The sequence below is a fragment of the Thunnus albacares genome, chromosome 11 (assembly GCF_914725855.1).
Source record: "Thunnus albacares chromosome 11, fThuAlb1.1, whole genome shotgun sequence".
Lineage (NCBI taxonomy): Eukaryota > Metazoa > Chordata > Actinopteri > Scombriformes > Scombridae > Thunnus > Thunnus albacares.
In genome coordinates, this window is record NC_058116.1 from 16348454 (window position 1) to 16371433 (window position 22980).

The following is a 22980-nucleotide window of genomic DNA, read 5'->3' on the forward strand; positions in this document are numbered from 1 at the left end:
TTCTTGGATTGTTTTGCAAGACCTGGCTGGGTTGTGGTTTTACTTTGTGTGTTTCTTGCCAAGATGTAACCAAAACTCAGGCAGCACGCCGCTTCTCCAAACGCCCCATCAGGATGGACGGAAGGTAAACTGGAGAGTACGCCCCACTTTTATAGCTCAGTGCTGCGAGTCATGCAGCGTCTTGGATGTGCGGAGAAAAGTTGGCACAACTGTGTGCGATGTCAGGAGGGAAATGATATAGGTATTTCATATTAAGAAAAGTCAGAAAAAGTGTACCACACTGGAATGGTTTGCGTAAAAAGGCGCAAAACGCCGAACTTCACAGCGAAATGATGGATCATTTATCCAAACAAAATCTGTTCATAGCAATCTACAACTAACGTTATCTTTCTGAAGACCGATGGAAGTTGACAACTACTTGGAAAACCAACTGCATTTATGGTAAGGCATGATTTGTAAATAGTTTTATTCTTCAGCTGTATATTCAGTAAATTAAAGGGGAAAACGGTTCATATGACTGAAAAACTGATGACCTCATGTGGGATTCGCCCATATTTCAGTATTTGCCTCTTTGCATCACTTCAAAGGAGCAGGTTAGACTGAAGGATTTAGTATGTAAGCTGATAACAAAAAATGAATTGTGCTTTTTGTTTGTGTTTGACCAGCCCGAAGGATTTTGTAAGACCAATGAGTTTAGTCATGGATGATCACGGATCACAGTCCCATCCAGGGAGCTCTGCTGTGAGGTATGTAGGCTGTTCACTGTCATTCGAAATATCAGCTGCCATATCTGTGTATTTTATTTGTCAGTGACGTAAAAAAACCCATGTACCCTGTTGTCCAAATTAACCAATATTATTTTTCCGAGCCAAATCTCCATGGTGGTGATATTGCTGTTAGTTATAAAACAGATAAAGCATGAAAAATAGAAAGAAATGCCTGGAGCTTTTTTTTTTCCAGTTTTGCAACTGCTGAAGACATGAGAATAATGCTACCTTTGTATAAAACAAATGCCTCAATAACCAACTTTCAACTAGCATTCCTTTCACTCAGTACATCTCAGCGAACTCACAGTTGTTGCAGACGTTTCAACCTTTGAACTCTCCTCATTTCCTGCTCTCAGAGCTTTACTGAGAAATTGCCTTGACCATATGTTGAGGTCATGGGAAGTATTTTGCAGGCAAAACATTGTGCCTCCTCTGTCTCTGTGATGAGTCGGATGATCGTTTTCTTGTGGAAATCCTGTGCTTCAACTGTGCTTGAAATTGATATTCTATAATCATTCTATCTGATTGGTTGTGTCCAATCAGTCTAAAGAAAATCACTGTCAAAGTGCTATGAGTATATGACACGGTGGAATTTCCCATCAGTTTTAGATTCAGGGACTTGGAGATGATGTCAGCCGCTTGTATTCCAGTGGTTGGAATCATTAAAAAGGGGGGAGTGAGTTTCCAGAGCTTTTTTTTTTTGTACAGTCACTACTCACTCCTTTGGCATTTAGAGGGGATCTGCTGAGTTTTTGAGATTTAAATTAGAGGTGAGATGGAGAATATGAAGCCTTGATAGCAATCCATGCAGTTTCCAAGCCAGTATTCCATGACACTGTAGCTATGCAAAGTTTCCAGTCCTGCCCTGCATACAGTACTATAATTTCCCATTTGTAAAAATAGCATTCCAGCACATCACATACTGTTTACAAAAAAAAAATTCTTGGTGTGACTTGTATTCATATTTCATAAGTATTGTGTAATCTGGGAGTACAGCCACACTCCCTGGCAATGGAGAGCAGCAGACTACCTAAATCTCTCTGTGGTTTGACTATTATTTGGAAAAGTAAACCACCGTCTTCTATAAGCTGTCAGGGTGTGGGGGGAAGGCACATGTTCTGTGTTTTATTTGTGGCTTCTTATATTTGGAGCCAATAAACTGTTGCTTCTGAAAATCCAGCCACTTGCTGTTCAAAAGCAGTCATATGTTAAGGTTTCATGTGACCCCCTCCCTCCTAAAAGCTATGCTACATTTGTTATCCGACTACCGACCCAGCCAGAATCACTGGGCTGGCTGTTCTCCAAGCACAGATGTTGCTAGCACACTTCCACACAAGTATTATTTAACATGAGTTAGTCTCAACAAAATTACAGATGAGGGTTTCTTTCTTGCTGTATCTGTAAGTCTTCAGCTGAAAACTCATTTCATGACGCTTTTTAAATATGCAATCATCAGAATAATCAACCTTTTTGGAAGCTTGACTATCCAGCAACAGATTCATAATAACTTTATACCTTCGAGATTGTTCATTTATATTCAGTCCGACAGTGCGCCGCTCAGAGCTGGCCCTGTTGATTGGACACACCTTAAACCATGATCTCACATGGCTGGCTTTCCTCAGGGCAGAATGTGGAATTAGTTAAGGTATTGTGAATCCCCACAGCTGTTTCCAGACATGCCGGCAGTCCAAGGGCACAGCTGCTCACATGAGTGCAGAGACGAAAATTATGGCAAGAATGACTGGTCGAAGTAAGCGAGCGGGCATGTCGAGTTAAAACACAGATGACCCTGATGAAGGCCACAAGCCAATACTCGTCGGTTTAACAATAAAGTTGTTCTTTATACTACAAGTGTCGCTGGTTTTGACCTCTTTGGAGTTAAAACACAGTGACTGTTTTACTTACAGCTAGAGACAACAAGGCTGTCTTCATTCAGGAAAATATATAATTGGCTATACAGCATGCTGCCCTCAGAAAACCCACTCAGATTTTCTGGGCTCAAAAAGCAAGATAAAGGATGTCATTCAAAGATACCCACCCACTTGATGTAATAAAGCAGAAGGAAAATCAGCATTAAGTCTTGCCCTGGTAATGAGCTGGTGTGTCTTTGAATACTGGGATGTTTCATCTGATGGATGCTTTCTGCCTCAAAGGGCTAAAACAGACAAAATGGCTAAGATCCAGAGAATAGGGAATAATGGGTCGTCTTTGTCACCACACTCAAGCCAACGCATTGACCGTAAATACCAGTGAATACTTCTCACCGGACAATTATGTGCGTTATGAAACACAGTTTGTTGGTTATTATAACTCATTTTTCTTTTTATCTCTAAAGTACACATCATTATTCTGCATTTATATAATACTGTTATTGTGCAAAGGAGCTGTTTTAAATAGATTTGCTGCACAGATCTTGCCTGGGCACTGGCTGAAGTCTTGGTCCCCCTTTGTTTCTGTAACACTCTCTTCCAGGGCATAACAGTTAGATGCCTCCCACTCTCAGCCTGTGTGAATTAGTTCTTTGTGTGCTCCCAATAGGAACTGTTACTTATCTGCAATAACATTCAAACTTTTTTTATATGACAAAGGAGGAAAGTTTTCTGAATTTGTTTGACCCTCATTATCAGTGTTTGTTTTGTTTAGATGAGATATTTACAGAGAAAGCTGAGCCAGTCCTGACTGACATCACTTGGGTTTGCTACTGGTTTATTGAACAATAACTTGCTGTCTAGTAGAACAGCAGTGATTGGATGATTAATTGCTTAGTCCATCAACAGAGAGTTAATTGGAAAATATTTTGATAATCATATAATTGATGTTGATTGGACAAAACATTTGAAGATGTCACCATGAGTGCTATGAAATTCAAATGTTTTTTTTAAACTATTTTCTGACATAGGCATGCATAAAATGAGGAATAACAAAACTGCACACCTTGAAATGGTTCTCTAGATGGCACTATGTCTATGAATTTGTTGATACTGCTGAATTCAGCTAAATGTCTGTGCATATGGACATTGGCTGTGTTGAATCTGGCACAATATCAGACTAGTAATGAGCTGATATGCCTTATCATCTCCTCACATTCTGTGTAGCAAGCTAATGAACCATGGCATGACACAAACAACAGCCAACTGTTTCAGCGAGGATATCTATAGTGACTTCTAGCAGAGCCACTTTGTGTTAAACATCCGCTCTATTTCTATTTCAGCTGTATTTCATTATGTAGCATGCCTCTGAGGTGCTGCATTTGGTTGAAAACCGCAGTTAACGTTCAGTATTTAGTTCATGCTGGAGATGTGTAGTGAAACAGAAGTACATTTTATAGAAATTGTAGAAATGCTCCACCCCTGACCATGATTTAGAAAGATTAGCACAGTTGTTGTTCTTGTCTTGGGTTTGCACGCTCACTGTATGTGAGATATGGGTGTAACCCTTGTTACTTTAAGATGAAATGAAATGTTCTTTTTGGATATTCCAGCTCTCGTGGTTTGTGCAGCACTGAATATTCTGTTCACACTATTAGCAATAGTAAGTAAGTAAGTAAATAAGATTCTGCGTGTGCCTGTTTGAGTGAGGATTCACTGTGTGCACACTCACTCACCTTAGACACCTCAGTTCACATGATAAGCAAAGGACAAAAAAGCATGCCGGTGTGCTTTTTGAAAGATGCCCCACTGTAGACAATGCTGCATTGTTTCAGATGAAAGGACATAGTGTGAGAGTTATAATTATGACTCAAGGGGGAGCTGTCTCTCTTCACCAAGGTATTTTATTTAAAGTCTAATGTGAAAAAAAAGCACAACTTTGGTCAAGTCACCAGAGGTTAGAATGATAATTACCTTTTTCTTTTCTCTACATGCTCTTCAAGCTGTGTAGCAATATCTGGAAGTATATGCCTGCAAGCCCAAACAACAACAAGTTAACCTCTTGATAGGTGTAGTAAATTGAAATAAATCTATTTGTGCATAAACAGAAACTGAAACACAGATGTTCTTTCCTTATGTTTTCTTATCGCACATTTTTTCTGTGCAAAAACCATGAGATTGTTTCAGGGCAATGTTTAGACTGAAAATACTCTGAGATAAGATGAGGGTAATGTACTGTAACAGAGCCCAGTTCACACACTCCGCTGTTTGGGGCATTGTAAAGGGAACTAAGCGATCACCATGTACAGTATAATCTCAAATCTCATTACTTAACTGGCTGGCAGACATACTGACCCGCTAGCTTACGCTGGCTCTACCGTGGTATTAGGCACTGTACAACATACAAATGTGCAAGAGTGAGCACCAAAGGGAACAATAATACTGAATGAAAATGAGGTGGATCACGACAAACGGATATTACATACTGCTTTGAAAACCTAATAAGGTCACAAGGTTGATCTATCAGAATTCTTTATAATGGTGTTAAGTGCATCATAAGGGTTTGAGTTTTACAGTGTTAGGAAATACTGTGGGAAAAATGATACTCATAGGAAATTCTCATAGGGTCCCTGTGCTCTTTTTCTCCCTAATCTCTTTCCGTCCCACACATCTTATGAAGTAATGGCCTTTCCAGACCCCCTTTAAAAAGCTTGTGTTTATTGTGAGTGACCTCTCACCAAATTACCAGCTGTGGCTCTGGCCCTGTGTTTTGTCTTTCCTCTGGGATCAACCCCCTTCTGAGTAACTCCTTAGCTCCACCCCTCTGGCCTGCTCCCCAGACACACTAACGTCTCCATTCACTACTTAACCTTCTTATCATCTGACGGTATATGGTGGTGCTGTATGTAGAATGACCCACACATTCTTAAGTGAGAGTGTATGGCTGCTGATAAAAAAAAAAAAAATACAAGGCAATGACCACTTACTTCATAATGGAAAGTCAAATTTATTGCTTCCGTACCAGACAGTGCACACTTAACTAAACAAAGCCATGGCTTGTACATACTTCATACTGTATACAGTAGGTCATAGGATTCAGGAAAAAATAAGTAAAAAATAAGTAATGATTTGTAATACACTGAAGTCATAACCGGCTACTAATGCTGCTAGAAGGCAAAGTTACAGCTTCCTGCTTTTTTGTTGCAAATCCTGTTTCAAACCTTTTGAATGAATCAAAGAAAGGCAGGAAAGCTAAAGCAACGTCTGTTCTTACATGGATAAATAGAGCTAAAAATAAATTGCAAATGCTTTTTAATTTAACCAATCCTTAAGTGTTGATTAGACGAATAACGAAAACATCCTACTGGGGCAGGCCTTTGTCTGGCTGGATCTCTTAAGTGCAAGGTGCTGACAGTCTCTTTTGACAGCTTTTACTCACAATACTACCCATCTGTCTTTCATGAATATATCTGTTGACTTTGGAATATTGCATTAGTCACAGCCCTTCCCATTTTAGTTTTGTTGAAGTTAAATTATGTTACCTAAAATGATGTGTAATTAAGAGAGTTTCTGCATTCTTAAAGTGAGGAAAAACAATGAAATGATCACAATCCAAGGCTTATGAGCGTTTACAGTGCATAGAGAAACAGCTAACTGTTAGGAAAATATGTTGCTCTAAACTTGTGGTTTGCCAGAATAACTATTGTTGTCATTACACTCAACAGACAAGTCTTTTAACATGATTTTGGAGTGAGTCAGTTTTAGCAGAAATAAGGTGTGGCTTTGAAAAGTTGGCAGTGTGTTTCATAATGAAAAGCAAACACAGGAGAACTACCTGATTAAATTAGGGAGTGGGGAGGATTCCAAGTCCTTTTTTAACAAGACCCTTTGTTTGTTCTTTTGCTCTGATAATCAAATCATTTCTGGCATGATCAGAATTGAGACTCATTCATCATACAGGATTAACACGTACTGCATCATGGTAATCCAACATATTTACTCTAGTCTATGCTAAATCCTGAGTTACCAGTGTGAGCCCACGTGCAGCAGTCCAGCGTACCTCACTGCTCTGTTGCTCCACTGGCCCCACCCACAGGTTTCATGTCTGCACAGGGAGGCAAAGCTGCTTACCGTGCGGCTCACGACCGTGTGGGGAGTGCTACTGACACACGGCGCGCTGGAGCTTTGGTGTGAGGGTAGAGGAGACGGATTTCTGATGTCACAGCTTGGGCGTGGCATTAAGGTGGGCCCTTTGAGGCTGTACTGATAGAGTTTAATCTGTCTGACTACTCATGGGAGATACACAACACAATGGAAATTATTTGAGTGGGGACAAACTTAAGCAAAGAGGTAAGGAGCATGGAATGAAATGTTGGCAAAGTGAGAGGAAAAGCAGGTCTGTCACACCTGCTCTCCAAATTTCTGCTTCAATCTCCTTGTTATGTCTATAGTATTGTCTTTAAAGACTTCCTCTTAAAGTGCTGGAGAGGACCTTGAAATATATTTGTGCACTGAATGTTTAAATTCAGACGGTTATCTGTGTGTTTTGACTTGAAGTGGAGGGTGTGTTGGACTTACTGCACAGTATGACATGTTTGAGCCTGCACAGTATTGTTTACTAGCTGATAAACTCTTCTGGAGAGTTCTGGGGATGTTTTGGTCATTAGAGCATTTAATTGTTCTCCTAAAATAACTGGGGTGTTTTCTGAAAGTGTGACCAAGCAGAAGGGCCTTTCTTTGAAATTTTGTTTGTTTCTTTGTACATCAGCCCACTATTCCCCAAGGGGCCATCCTGCTACACAGCAGCTGCTAACATACCGGAGTAGGTGTTTTTGCTAATCTTCACCTTCAGAACCTCAAAGGAAAGTAAAATTTCTACTGATTCTGTGGTCTAGTTTCCTCTTTGAGCTGCTTCTACCTGTTTGGTTTAAGATTTGCCTGAAGGGATTTTAATTAATTGGATGGAAAATTTGCATAAAAGTGATATATCTGGTTAGTCATGTAAGCTGGAACAAAGTGTAATGGTATGTAGGGACTTTGATATACAATTGTTCAGTGGGTCACTGTCAGTCTGTGTTTTTTCACACATAAGCACAAAAGTATTTGAAAAATTTCTATAGGAGAAGCAGGTTCTGGATATTATGCTTCATATTCATTTATCATTTTGAGGTTTGTCAGTAGAAATTTAGCTAAAACCAATATTTTGAAGACTTTTAGCATCCTGCACATTTCTCCCAGGTATGAGGCAGAACATCAGACATCGCAAATCAATTGATGGCTGCAATTAAACCAAGATGGTCTGTTGAACACAACATCGTAGCATGCAGTATTTATTCATCACGGTGAATATTTGTTTCAGAGTCCATTTGTATTGACTATTGTATGATGAAACATATCGGATGGCACAATGACAGCAGGCCTGTTATTTCCTGGTAGTCTGTGATCATGTCTGTCAAGTATGTTCAGTGGAATTGAATGGGCTTGTTTGTGAGTGTCAGACCTCCCTGGGAAACCCTGTGAATGAGGCATCAGCACAGTCAAGCTTCGACACGTCTCCTCTCATTCAGCAACACATCCCGGGCTTCTGAAAAAACACAGGCCTGGATGGCAAAAACAAAACAGCCTGTGTCTTCGTGTCTGTCACCTGCTCGAGGTGTCTTGATAAAATCATTGATCACACAGCTGTATAAACTGGGCAGACCCTGAACCTGAGGCATTGTGTACTTTTTCTATACTAATTTATCAATTGTTTCTATTTGGGTATTCACAGCCAAATAACACACTCCATTGAAAGTCACTTATTAGCTGTATCAATAAGGCCTAGTTACAGAGCAGTTGTAAAATGTGTGGAGAAAAAAAAAAGTGTGGACATAGTGCTAAAGAATTCTAATCCCATTGCCAAATAAACAGCCGGAACCATGAAATCAGGACTTTGTACCCAGTAGAGACCACAGTGTGAATGTCTGTTTTAGCTACTTTGTTGACATACTGTATGTGCAGGGAATTCTCGGCATTCATGGCGATATTTGATGGTCCCACACCAACACTGTTAATAATATGTATATCATTATTCATCTAAAACTCCCTTCCTTACTGCTCTGCATCTTGCTAAACTGTCCAGTTTGGGGTGAGAAGTGTCACTTTTCAACACAACAATATTATTCTCAGACTCTCTGCTGGTCCCTAGAGGGACAAGCTACAATACTGGACAAAATGAACAACATACTTACAGTTAATCTGCTTTTTGACCACTGGGGGCTAAAAATTTGATGTTTGACCCCAGGTTGGCACTACCAAACAGCACATGGAATCACTAAATTCAAAAGGATTTTTGCTCTGAGAAACTATGTGCTTTCCAAATGCTATGGCAATCAGCCAGTTACATTCTGCAATGTTGTGGGAATTCGAAATTTTACCAACAACAGATATCACAGCAATCCTGCCATCAGTGTGCTTTCTAAGAAAAAAAGTTGATGAGCCTCCATAAAATTCAGGACAGACAGCAGAATTGTAGGAGTAATTATTGTTGGTAATCCTGACATGTTTTTACTGAAGAGAAATTAAACTGGAGTAGTCTGGAATTAAACTCTATTATGTACATGATAACTGTTATCTTCTCAAGCATGAGAACTACAGTCTATAAATAAATGAAAGCTTGAAGTACAAAAGCTGGCAACATGGGCTGAAATTTTGGATGTAGATGTATGAATGAAAAGACTACTTCTAAGTAGTGAGTGTGCAGCTCTTCTTCTTTTTCCCCTTTTGCGAGCCAGTATCACACTAAAACAGGTTTTGTTGGGTTTAGACTGTGGAAATGATGACAGGCAGATAGAGGCATGTATTCATCATTTCGGTCAGCCAGATTAGTCAAATGTATTTTGTACAAAACTGAATTAAAAAACGGAATAATAATAATACATTTTATTTATGGAACACTTTTACTCAAAGATGCTTTACATAAGTTAAAAGGATCATTAAAAAAACAACACACTAAAAGCACAAGGTAGCACATTACATCCATGACACATTAAAAGCAGTTCTGAAAAGGTGAGTTTTGATTAGTATTTTGAACATAGATTGGTGCAGTTGTGGATGTGTTTGGGGATAGATCTACAGAGGAAGGTTGCAGCTATGGTGAAAGCCTTGTCACTCCAGGTTAAACTAAATCATTAATTGGTTTTTAGTCACTACAGGCCTAAAGAACCCCAAAACAAGCTGACATAAGGCGCTTTTTGACTGGAGGAACTTTTTCATAGTTCAAAAGGCCTAATGCGCATCATCTGATGCGTGTCAGTTATCGCTCCCAGTGCATTTAGGCCTTATGAACTGTTGCAGGAACTACTGCTTTTTCATTGTGTCCGCACTGCAGGAGCTAGGAACGATTGTAGTTCTTAGGAAGTCGTTTTGAGGGACTTTTTTTAGCTCCTCCTTCAGGGTAGGTTCTCTCCAAGCACAAGAGTAACCTTGAGGGATGTAAGTGTATGGTGATTGGTCCAGACGTAAGTGTATGTTGATTGGTCGAACACATGAGCCAATACAGCACTGATGATGACTGCCATTTTAAAAAAAACAGTGTAAACTACAGCTCTTAACATTAGCCTTTTGCTTCAAACAATGGAACAAAACATGTCTCCTTTCCAACTCCGCTATTGACATAAAACCCAAGACACACAACAAACACACAACTCTGATCACAACTCTGATAACATCTTGTTATTGTTGAAGTTGTATCTCGCGCAGAAATGACAATGGTATACCAACCGCCGGCTTGCGCCACTTCAGCGTTCCTATTGGCAATGCAAACAGAAAAAAACCCTGGAAGATATGTAGCTCTCGGGGGAGCTCTCCAGTGGGTAGTTCCTCTCAGGTAGTCCTCAGAACTGTTCGATCTGAAAGTGCCTATAGACACACAGCCCTGAGAACCAACATATTATCACCTTATAATGTTGTTGTGGCTAATGTGTCAGCATTTGCCTTCTTGGAGAATTTTTGCCATATGACAAATGTTAAATCCAATATTCACTATAACTTCGGTTTGGTCTCCACCAACTCCTGAGAAAAATATGTATCTAGCTTGTTTCAACTCATTTCTTCACCAGCTAGGTGCTAATTTTGTCTGTCATCTGCTGAGCAGGTAATGTAGATTCAGAAGGTTTTTTAGGTTTTGTTTGCTTAGATGGTTTGCTGCTGCTGCTGGAAACCAGGTTAATGTGAGAAAGAATTATACAGTATATTTGTGGGCTGTAAAACCAAAACAAGGGACTAAAAGGCTCAATAGACTTCTACTTTACAGGTGATACTTCTCAGTGGGTTAGTAACACATTTAGTCATTCTGTTGCAATGTAAAAACGTTGATGAATCATGAATCATTTAACTATAATGCAAAAACGTCTAGCACATATCTCAAATTGTAAGCTAACGGGACATCTCAAACAATTTCAGAAGCTAGTTCTTTTAGTGTGATACTCAGCTAAATGAGACAAATATAGACAAGTTGATGTTCGGTAAAGTACAATAGTCAACAACTCTTGGCAATACATTTTTTGACAATTTTCTGCAGTACTCGTGTATCATCCTGGCTGACACTGGTGCTGTTGGCCAAAAGATAAACAGACAAACATGAGTGTTTCTGTTGTGTCCCAGTTCTCACAGCTGGTTTGTTCTGTTGATGTCTTTTTTTAATTCCTTAAATTATTGTGCATCCTGTAGGTTACTATCTGTATTTTGGATAACTTCTGATGAACTAAAACCTTACTCATGACTGACACACATAATTTCAGAGCCTGCCACGTAGTTGTTTCAGGAATAGCAGAAAATAATGCCTGACAAAATCTTTCTGACATTTCTATATATGACTGACCTTTTGTCTGAAATGATTAAGCTTGTTCACTATTCACTAGACAACTGTGTAATGTTTTTTTCAGTTGTCAAAAACTAACACTGGTCATTTCAGGTCATGAACAGGATGGTTGTAGTTAGTTGTCATTAGTGTTCACAACTTTTTACATTGTGGCATTTCAGTTCTTTATAAGAGAAGAAGTCAAATCAGACAAATACAGTGTATTTTTAAATAGTGAATAATTTCAGACACATCCTCAATCTGGGAAGTCTGAGCTAGATGTAGATACTTAAAGCATTGGCATACTGAAATATTAACCACCTGAGCCTGTGGGTGCAGCCGGCTTGGTAAACACTTACTACTTTCAGTCAGATCCAGTCAACTCCACAGACTAAGAAGAGGTTTTCATTTAAGACTTGTAGTCCTTGTTATTATCCTGGTACCATCACTCAAATACTTTTCTCAAAATTTCACAGCTCACTCCAGACCCACAGAATGGTTTATAAATGTGGTATGTATAGTTACTAGTCCATGTGACAAAGAAATAGATCATATCTAAGTTGCCCTTTAAGATCAGGAAAAGTCAACATGTAAGATGAATCATGAGATTATGATGAGGATGATTATGGTAGTACAGGAAGTGAGCGTGATAGTATCGATAGTACATTTCCCAGCTCTAATTAATTAATGATTAGAATAATGTTGCTCCGGTTTACACATTTAGCAAATACGATATAGTGACTTCATGATTGGCATATCTACAGCCTATTGTAACTGTGTGTGTGTGTGTGTTCATATATGTCATAGTGTTTGAGGACAGCCGCCCCCATAGCAAAACTAATAATCCCTTGCTAGACGTGCCTCAGTGGAGCCTGTGACCTTGCATTGCTCAGATTCCTCTGTGCCCCCACATGAGACTTTACAGGCTATAATTCAGGACATTGGGTCTGCAAAAACCCGCTTTATCTATGTGCTGACTAAATGAAGTACCACTTGAATGTTTCCTAAGTTAATGATTCCTTGGCTCACTGAATAACTGAATGGCATTGCAATACAATAGCGTGCTTTTTGCTAACTTGATGGGATTTTGTGTTTACTTTGGTCTCTTATCATAACATCTGCAGCTTTTCCTTTCAGCCAAACAGTAACACAAAACAATGTACTACAGCTATTCTTTAAAGGACCAGTGTAGAAGATTTAGTGGCATCCAGTAGAACAGACTTGGCAGAAATGGAATACAATATTCATAAGGATGTTTTAATTAATGTATAATCCCATGAAAATAAGAATTGTTGTGTTTTTGTTACCTTACAATGAGCCCTTTATGTCTACATAGGGAGCAGGTCCTCTTCCTCGGAGGCCACCATGTTGCACTGCCATGTTTCTACAGTAGCTCAGAACGGTCAAACCAAACACTGGGTCTAGAGAGGGCCTTTCGTGTTTTTTTTGCGAGTTTTGCGACCACTGTAGGTTCTCTTAGGGGAAGGTGTACTCAGTTGGTTGCAATCTGCAACCTCACTGCTAGATGCCACTAAATCTTACACACTGGTCCTTTAAATGTCATAATGATGACCGTGTTCAACTCAAATCATCTGTCATTTATAGACAGCAGGTGCCCAGAATAAAGGAAATCTTTGGAAGAATAAAATAAGTGGTATATGAAAATGATTGGCCTTGATTGGGTTTGTTTTTTTGTTTGTTTGTTTTTTGTGGCATACTTTGTCTGTACCTCTCACATGACTGCTCTCTCCCAGATTGACACAGTTTCCATCAATGTTAAGCCTAGGCAAACACTCAAAACTGGACTTCAGAACTGAAAAGTTATTGTCATAGTTAATAACACTGAAAAGAAAATGCTAGTAGTACCGAGCAATGGTCACTAATGCATAGGGTGATTTTTCTCCATTAAAAAGAACATACACTACACTATAAAACCAAATCTTACCTAAACACATCATCTGCAGTGACTGAAGCTGAAATCTCTATCTTGCGTCTTATTATCAGCCTCTCTCACATGTCTGTCCATTCACAGCCATTTCTTCAGGCTCAATGAGTAAATCTGTCCACTTGGTTGTCTTGTGACTTGTTTGCAAAGTGGACTTCTCTCTCGCTCTTTCATGTAATAGCCTCACTGCTTTTCTAAAACCTGAGGAAGAAAGGATTCCTTTCATGCTATCTGGTGCACTTCGATTTTCAATCAGATTATTGTCCAAGATAGATAGTGGGAACCATTTTTGACATTTTAAAAAATGCACACACATGCACATGAGTGGAAAATCATTCCCCAGTCCTCTCGTAAGTGTCATTCACTTGTGAGGCTGCCTCAAAGCAACAGTCAAGCCATTTTTTCCGCAAATGCTGAAGCAAATGTGAGAATAATTTACACTCTCTTGTTCAACTACAGGGTGTCGACCAAAAGCAAAGCCCCATCTCCGCCAGGATTAAAGAAGCTGGATTCCCCAGGTTTCTCTCAGTGGTACCCAGGAATCCCTCATTTAACCATGGATCAGAAGGAGAATCTCATTGATAAAGACCTCTCTCTGGTTGTGGTTCTGCCCGATGGAGTGGAAAAAATGACCACGGTTCATGGCAGGTACAGTTAGACCACAGAATCTAAATCAATGTCATGTTCTGTGACAAATGGCCACACATGGACTTCAAAACTAAGTCATTTTAAATCATACAGTTGCACAAAAAGGGAGATCTGCAGTTTGAACAAGAACACTATTTGTTAAGACTAAGCATTTCAATGTTACTGAGACTGATGTCATATTAAGTCATCACATAAAGTTCAGCTCCAGTTAGATTGAGTCAGCGAGGTGGAGTAGCTGAATTTGTGGTTTTAATTAGTATGTGTTCTGGGATCAAAATGGGTTGCTGTTCTTCATTTGTGTTCTCTCATTAAATGATATGAATAAGAATGAATGAACTTTTATACATAAGCACTGTAGATGATCTCATGATTGTGTGCTACAGTACAGTGCAGTATGGACACATACAAACTTTACTGTGTCAACATGCGTCCATGTCAAAGTTTGTTAGAGCAAGGTCTCTGTGTCCTTCTCTGAGTCTACTCGGTCACACTGCTCAGACTTTCCATCAACAGAGTTTACTTAAGATATCATTATCTTTCTCACATTGTTTACAAACATTCTTTCATAGGTATCTTTTGCACCTTGGCCTCTTGAGAAATGGCTCAGACCAATCCACTATGAAAGGATTAAGCATTAAATTCTTTACCTTCTTTCCTCCCTCTAAACCTGTTCTTAGAGCCTGCACAACAGAGTTAACACTTTATTTTTAGGATTAAGTGTAAGGCATTGTGCTTTAACAGTATGGTATAACAGTATCACATAAGCTTCCTCCATGTGGCTACTGTTGCTACTGTAACCTACTGTAAACATTTAATCTTAAATAAGGGTACCAAGCTGAAATAATCTGTCTTTTTAACTCAAAGCAATCGCAGAACTATTGTCGAATCAGATTTTTTTCTTGGTTTCATAATTGTTTTGATGATAGTGTTGTATTTTGCATTGTATAACTGGCACTTCACCACAGTTCTTCCATCTTATGCTGTACACACTATTTGGTTTACTCTGTTTCTTTCAGCAAACCCCTAATGGATTTATTAGTGATGCTTTGTGCAAAGTATCACCTGAACCCATCCAGTTACACCTTAGAACTGGTCACCGCCAACAGGAACAACATCAAGCTCAAACCCAATGCTCTCATAGGAACTTTGGATGCAGAAAAGATCATACTTAAACCTAAAGGGGAGGAGAAAAGTAAGAAGACAGTTCCTCAAATGCCTGAGGTATGTTAAACACAATAAAACACCATGCTTGCACATAAACACTGCTATTTGCTATTTGTGTTGAGTAAACAGATTTTTATCAAAGTGGCACATTTTGTATTCTGCAGGCAACTGTTCGGATGGTGATAAACTACAAAAAGACCCAGAAAACTATATTAAGAGTCAATCCTCGAGTTCCCCTGGCTGAAATCTTGCCAGCAATTTGTGAGAAATGTGAATTTGACAAAGAGACTACAGTTCTATTGAGAGATGTGCAATCACTGGCCCCTTTGGACTTGTCCAGTTCTCTTAATGATTATGCAATAAGGGAAGTTTATGCAAGAGACACAAAAGGTAAGTACGAAATACCCTTCTGTATATTTGGAGATTTTTTGTGGTTTAAAATATCAACCACAAATGTTTGTTTTACTGTACCTTGCTTTGTGCACGTGTTCTGCACTAAATCTCACACTTGTTGGCTCTACAGGACAATCTGCTTCTCCCGTGTGTCCAGCCTCACCATCTCATTCAGGTTGTTAACAGTTTGTAAACTGTATGATTTATATCAACAAAGCTGGAAAGTTTCTGACTAAGACTTATCTTACAATTTGTTTTTTCCAGGAGCAGTTACGCCAGGCAAAGATAAAGATCAGAAAGAAAAAGAAAACAAAGGCCTCTTCAGCGTGTTTAGAAAAAGCAAGAAAAAATCTGACCAGGTATACATGTGGTTTTTTGTTTTTTTTTAGTAACGCAGTAACATTTCATTGTTGCACATACTGTACTGCATTGAGGTTTGACGTTCAGCTCATGCAAAGATGTAACTGTATCAGAAAGTAAATTGAAATGTTCGGAGGGAGGTTTGTGTACTTAGGTTTGTCATTGGTTGACGTCCACTATGTTGTTTGGGAACAGTCCTCTTATCATGTTCTGATTGGGTGTTTGTTCTTTAAAGGCAACGACAGCCAGCGCCCCAGCTTCTCCGGTGCTTGTGAGCAAGCCTCGACCGCTCAGCATGGCCTTGCCTAGCTCAAACTCGTCTCCGCTCACATCCTCCACAAGCCCCACTGATGTGCCTAAGAAGAGACGTGCACCTCAGCCCCCAATCCTTGTGTCTCAGAGCTGCCCCTCGGAGTTCAGCACTCGCCAGAGACTCAACTCTGAACCTAATGCCCAACTGGACAGTGACCAGGTGAGTGAACTCTGACATCTCCATAGCTCTGAATACTTCGTTGTAATGCTAGAATTGCAGTCATATGATTTCTGTGTGTAGGTGCATTGATAATATAACTTAATTAAGTCTTGTTATGTAGATGGCTGGTTTAAGTCGGGGGTCCTCAGCAGAGTCTTCACTGAAGAGAACCAAACGCAAGGCTCCTCCACCCCCTACATCCCCTAGTGTTGTTGTCCAAGAAACAGAACCTCTAGATGAAAATTTGCAAGGTTTGTCTTTGTTTATGTTTGTGTCTATTTATCCATGTCTCAGATCCAAGGATTCATTGGTCACTCATGCAGTGGGCTGCAGGGTTTATTTCTGTTATACATTTAGTTTTACTGCTGCATTGGAAATAAAATATTATTTGTTGTGTGATGTTTTGGTATGTGTACTTTGGCCTCAAAGACAAATATATACTGTATGTCTTTTCAAACTATGCAGCCTGATTCTACAATGTTTGCTTTTTGTGACTCTTGTTCCCCCTAGTGGTCATTATTTAACAGTGGCCCATATTTAACACATTGCATCCCTGTTAGGACCTTAGGTTCATGTGAAGAATGAGACACATTAATCTAAATAGGTTTTATGTTTGACCATACAGATCCTGCTTCATCTGTGAATAAGAATTTGTACTGCACTGGTTCTACTAACATGTTTTCTTAACTGCTTCTCTCATTCATTTAGTCCTCAAGCACTTGAGCTTTGTCTTTGCCTGTGTTTGTCTCCATCTGCTCTCTTCCTATTGTGTTTACATGTATTGACTTACTTGAGTCAAACTTTTTAGTATTTTGTCAACTTTTTCAAAATGTAGACTCCTGTCATCAAATCAAAACCATTGAGTCAAAACCAAGTTATTAGGATCTGTGAAACATCTTTATCAAAAATCAAAACTACAATCACATGCAGATTGAGTAAATATTATATCTTAAAAGCCATTTTTTTTGCTACATTCCAAATTACTACAGTATGTGCTCTAAATTCCTTGGAATTTTCCCTTGGTTTAGTTTAGTTAAATCGCTTTGGACTTACTTTCCTGTAATTGTCTAGACACATCTGGCCCTCATTGTATTGTCCTATGATGGAAGTTCCACCCGTCCTGTACACAAAGCAACTTAAAGCAAAATACAAGAATACTGAAAGTGTAAACCAAGGTCTTAAAAACAAACACAGCCAGTTTACTTTGGTTTACATTACTGAAGTGATAAAGAAAGGAGACAGTAGTTCACCCAAATTAAAACGCATATTTTCTCACTTTCTGTGGGTGGTATCTAGCCATGCATATCTCTGCCACCACCGTGATACAACAGAGGTAAGTAGAAGTTTGTATTTGATATTCACAGCACTGAAATTGCATTGCAGAAAAAATTTAATTTCTCTGGACAATCTACAGACATCACTGTCAACAGTTTTTATTAGGACATCTTCTATCCACAGCAGGACAGTGTGTCCAGAATTTAAAAAATTGTTTCTCATCGACTTAATTTGTAGATTTCTTTCTTGTCTTCTCTCCTTTTGAATTACTATCTGTATGCCTCTGTGCCTTTCTTTTTCTTGTTTTCTTTACATGCTTGTACTTTTTCAGCGCTGTTGCATCATACAATTTTGCAACTCATTTGCTACCCATGGTCCCTTCACTAACAACATATCTCCCAGATCTCATTAACAAAAAGTGTAATCTCAGACTTTTTACAACTGCTGTCTGCTGTATACGCCATTATTTCCTTCCTCCCATTGCTCTTGGTTTTTGATTTTTTCAGACACTGAAGTTTACAGAGAAAGATAACTTCCTGTGTTGTTTCCCCAACAGACCAGTTCTGCTCAGTAGATACAGAGATCACAGGCTGGGAATAGTGAGAAGCTGCAGCTTTGTTTAAGTAGCCTTGAAATTCCTTTTGCTCTCTGCTCCTCTGAGCTGCACATCCTTGAAATGCTAAATTAAGAACCAGACAAGGGAGAATGAAATGTAAAATATTATTAAGTTGAATTCATTCATCAGAAGAACCTTTTTTTATTGGAAAGAGTGAATGTGTTTACCCATGAGTACTGTGATAAATATGTCAGATGGTTAGTTTCTCATGCTTTTGGTGGGAAAATTGGACTTTTGTCAATTGAATCAAGAAATGTATGCAGTCATAGTTGTTTTCATATGAACAATTGTTTTTCCTTTGACAGATTTAATGTGATGTTGGATAGTCCACTGATCCTCTAGCAACACTTTCCTTGTAATGCCATTTTAGGCACTGCAAATGTCTATGATTTTGACCATCTCTGTGATGTTGTTTTACAGGCAGTGCAGCTGCTAACACACTGGAGGAGATCATGGAACAAGAGGAGACAACTGCATCTATAATGTCTGCAACTGCTAGCGATGCCCAGGAAGAGGACGGCAGGCTCAGCTTGTCAGCTGATGTTTCATTGCATTCCCCGTCCCCAGATCCTGAGATACTCAGCACAATTTCCATGGAAGACAGTGGGGAAGATCAGTCCCGTGATCTATCCTCAGATGGCAAGTACGAACTCTAGTAAGACTTCTCAAGGCTGAGTCATGTTTTTACATTTAGTATTAGCAATACTCTTAATTGCTCTCTGCATGCTTGATTCTTACAGTCAGCTGCAGAGCACAGTGAATGATTCTGCAACTCTGAGTGATATGAGGACAACTGCTGGCATGGACTCATCTGAACTGGCAGATACTAGTGGGTTTGCACTTTGATATTAGTTGTGGTTGGTGGATTTTGCTTCTCAAAGAAAGTCAACACATCTGTCTCACATGACAAATGTTCTTTTATATACAGATAGTGATCCATGTCAAGTTGAAAACGTAAGCCAACAGCCCATCTGTGAAGAGTCTACAACTGAAAGTGTCGAAGGTGATTGCACTACTGTACCCAGTGGCCTCCCTCTCTCACTGCCCCAGCCTGTAATGCTGGATGCAGAAGCACAGGCCTCTGCTCAGGCAAACACTGAAACCCTCGGGGAGCAGACTGACAGGTTGGAGAGCCCAGTGGCCACCAGCACATCATGCCCCACTGGAGAGGATGCTCAGGTGCAAACAGATGTCACACCACTCCCTGTGCCGCCAGAACAAAACGTGGACCAAGTTCCTTCCTCAGATAATGTGCCTGGCTTAGAATCAGCAGGGAAAAGAGATATGGCCACTTTGACTGAGGAACTGGACCCTGCTGACCTCAAACAAGCCTTACTCCACACCTCAGAGACCTCACCATGCCAAGACTCAGCACCATGTACCCCTCCCACAACAAAGGCACCAACTATTTATGCCACAGACTCTGAGCCAAAGCCCAAGCCTTCCAACGAGTTGACAAGGGACTACATCCCCAAAGTGGGGATGACAACGTATACTATCGTGCCCCAGAAAACTCTGGAGAAACTGAGATATTTTGAAGTTGCACTGACACTGGAGACGCCTCCAGAAGAGGGACTTAACATTGGTTCTCTTCAGTTGGAGGAGTGCACAGCACCCAGGGAACAGACAGAGGTCTCAAAGGAAAAAAGTGAGCTGCACTCTAAAATACCCAGGGAAGAGTTACTGACTAGCACTACTACTACCCAAGGCACTGCTAATGGAAGTATACCTGAATCCAATCATTCCTCATCACCAGTAAGTTTACCTAAAGCAGATGACAAGATCTCATCCCCGACTAATGAGGCATCTAAAGCAGACTCACCAGCAGAGGTCAAGGAGATGAAAATTCCACCCGCAACTAAACCCAAGCCTGGTTCTTTCCGCTTGGCAAAGCACAAAAAAGCACCTGGGCATTATGTAACTTCAGCAGCAGAGAAGAGTCTCAGTGCCAGTCCTGGCTCTGGCCAGATGGAGGCTCAAGGAAGTGCAGAGAGAGCAAAGTTACCACCCCCTCCCCTTCCACCTCCTGTGCAGTGGCAAGATGAGACAACAGAGGCCACTAATGTTGAGCTGAGCCATAAGGAGGATGACAAGAATGTAGCTGTCATGCGATTTACTAGGCAAAGCAGTTTGCCATCTAAAGAGCCAAGCTTAGGGTTAAGTTTGGAGAAATTAAGGAGCTTTGCGGCCCCCAGACCTTATTCTCCCGCGACCCCATCCCGCTTCGCCCAGGCAGTGTCCTCTGCTGTGAAAAGAAGCCAATCCTTATCCCATAGGCCAAAGTTGCCTCAGTCGCCTGTGTCACCACCCTTCTCTCCAATTACAAGTCGGTCACCGGTCATAGAGTCAAAAGGATTATTTAAGTTTAAGGTGAGTCACCAGAGCTTTAAATGTAAAAGCATACTTACATTTAAATATATAGATAAAGATGAAAGCAGCAAAAGACTTGAGATCACTTGCATTGCAAATGGTCATATGTTTTTTATAGTATGCTGGGTTGGAACATTGCACTCTGCACTGCTGATCGAAGCAATTATTTGGTTTTCCCCTAAAAGCCGAATATAGAACTGGACAACAGTGCCACTTGTCCCACTACTGTTTTAGTTTTTACCAACGAAAACCTCTTTTGCAACTGAACTGTGGTTGCGAAATAGTTTATCATAGTTCCTGTGACAGTCTAACCCATTAGAGACTAATGTCTCTAATGGGTTGGACTTATCTTATTAGAAAATAATAAAAGACAGACAGGAAATAATAATACTGGATGTACTATATAAATAATACTAAATGGCAGTGGGGACACAAAGGAAATGAGGGGCATTATCTGCTGACATTTTCTAACTGAACAACAATTCAACCACTTTTTTAACTTTTATTTCTGCAGTGTATACTGCACAGAAGAGATAATGAAGGCAACATACCACATAACTCATCACTATCTGAGCTTTAGGGATGGTGTGAGGGCAAAGTAAGTCTGTGTAGAATGAAAACAGAATTAGATGTTCCAATATGATTTCTTAAATTATAAACCTGTAAACCTGTGACGTTGCCTGTCACCCATGGTCTGCATATACATATCTCTATATGATATGCATTTACAATAAAAAGGGTGAGTTGTTCTATCAAATATGAACAAATAGACCTCACTATTCACCTTGTGCTATTGTACTCCATGAAAGTTCAACAATATATTAGATGCAGTTTTCTCTTAATCAAATAGTACTTAAATACACGCAATATTTTAAGTTCAAAATAATCACAATACATCCTATGCAATGTCCCATGCTTTATTTCTGTATTGAAAAGGTCATCTATTTTCATCAAACTGGCATCATGTTCATGGATGTAGTTTCATATTATGTTGTGTGGAGACAATCCTTTTTTCCCTAAAAACAAAATGTTCCTGTTGTTCACCCTCACCTTAAACATATTGGCCTGTAGAGATACTATTTCAGTGTTAATAGAATCTAATGACATCATTTGCTGTGTTTACTTTTGTTGGAGTCAGTAGTTGTTTTACAGGCTTTTGAAATACCTATAAAAAGATACTGGAGTTTTCTTTTCTTTTTTCTTTTTGCCTAGCACAGTAAGTTTTTGGTGATTGCAAGCATTGTGTCTCTTTTTTAACACCACAGGAAGATGAAAACAGAGAGGCGGATAGTGACAAAGGCTCCACTCTGCAGGGAGTAGAGGGTGAACCACCGGCCTGTAGTGGGGTTGTTCAAATGGAAGGAGAGAGAAATCCATAGAAGTGCCTTAATTCTTCTGACAATATATCATCTACTGTAAGCAACCACATTGAAGTATAATATACAAATGTTTGCACAACACTTGCATGAACCTTTTTTTTAATTTTTTCTCTTCCAGGAGGAGCTTATCCTGTCTACTTTGAGTTCTCCAGCATCCTTCACCCCATGACACAGGAGAAGAAACTGTCTTTTGTTTTACCTCTTTTGTTTGTCTCCAACAATGTACATAAAATTATGTATTTTGATAATTAATAATTGCTGTATTTTGTCTTATTCTCTCACATCATTAAGTAATACCCCTGGCTGACCTGCATATTTTAATGCTTTTCTTTTATTTTGTGTGGTGACTATCTTGCATTTAATGCATTACTGTTGTGAGTGAATAAGAATGGTAAATGAGAACAATTCTATAAATTATTAGACTGATTTCCTGAGTTGTAATATTATTGGGTTTATCCAGAAAATGTCTAAATAATACTGTATGTGTAGGACAGACCAGGTCTCACCTATGGTACTTAATGCTTCCTATATACATCAAATCTATATTTAAGTTACAGAGTTTTGATTAAGCTATATGCAGAAATACACTGACCTGTACAGTACACCTGTTGTCCTTGTTAAGCAGTGTTATGAATAAAGCTTTTATCATTCCAGTTGCCCTCATTAAACTCATTGCTTTCAGTAGATGCATTAATAACGTAGACAGTTTTTCCCCTCCTGCATAAACTGCTGAAATCGGACCCCGTTGAATATAGCCTGTTGTGCTCAGCAAGGTCCAGGTAAAACGTGATGTGACGCAATGCACGTTACAGTAGAGCACCTGTGCTGCACGTGAGAACACACACACACACACACACAGGTTCATTCCCCGCTGGGGCAGCGAT

The 22980-nt window shown here is 39.6% G+C and overlaps 1 protein-coding gene across 2 annotated transcripts; it reads left to right on the forward strand.

Moving 5' to 3' along the window:
- Nucleotides 1-4: 4 nt before the first annotated feature.
- cobll1b (cordon-bleu WH2 repeat protein-like 1b) lies at nt 5-22749 on the forward strand. Of its 2 annotated transcripts, XM_044365066.1 has the most exons (15): nt 5-124; nt 367-441; nt 666-746; nt 13879-14067; nt 15084-15288; nt 15396-15621; nt 15755-15799; nt 15889-15983; nt 16220-16456; nt 16578-16707; nt 18768-18990; nt 19088-19176; nt 19276-20717; nt 21983-22132; nt 22215-22749. In XM_044365066.1, exons 2-14 carry the CDS (start codon nt 401-403, stop codon nt 22094-22096), a joined length of 3117 nt encoding a protein of 1038 aa, XP_044221001.1. In that variant the 5' UTR covers nt 5-124; nt 367-400; the 3' UTR covers nt 22097-22132; nt 22215-22749. The 2 variants fall into 2 exon arrangements, with proteins under 2 accessions (XP_044221001.1, XP_044221002.1); XM_044365067.1 differs by lacking the exons at nt 5-124; nt 367-441; nt 666-746 and adding an exon at nt 6811-6985.
- The last annotated feature ends 231 nt before the right edge of the window (nt 22750-22980 follow it).

Bases quoted from the DNA above. Each gene is read 5' to 3' on its own strand.
- cobll1b (XM_044365066.1), top strand. From the start codon at position 401: ATGGAAGTTGACAACTACTTGGAAAACCAACTGCATTTATG. The intron at 16,457-16,577 runs GTGAGTGAACTC...CTTGTTATGTAG, and splicing joins CCCAACTGGACAGTGACCAG to ATGGCTGGTTTAAGTCGGGG. The intron at 16,708-18,767 runs GTTTGTCTTTGT...GTTGTTTTACAG, and splicing joins TCTAGATGAAAATTTGCAAG to GCAGTGCAGCTGCTAACACA.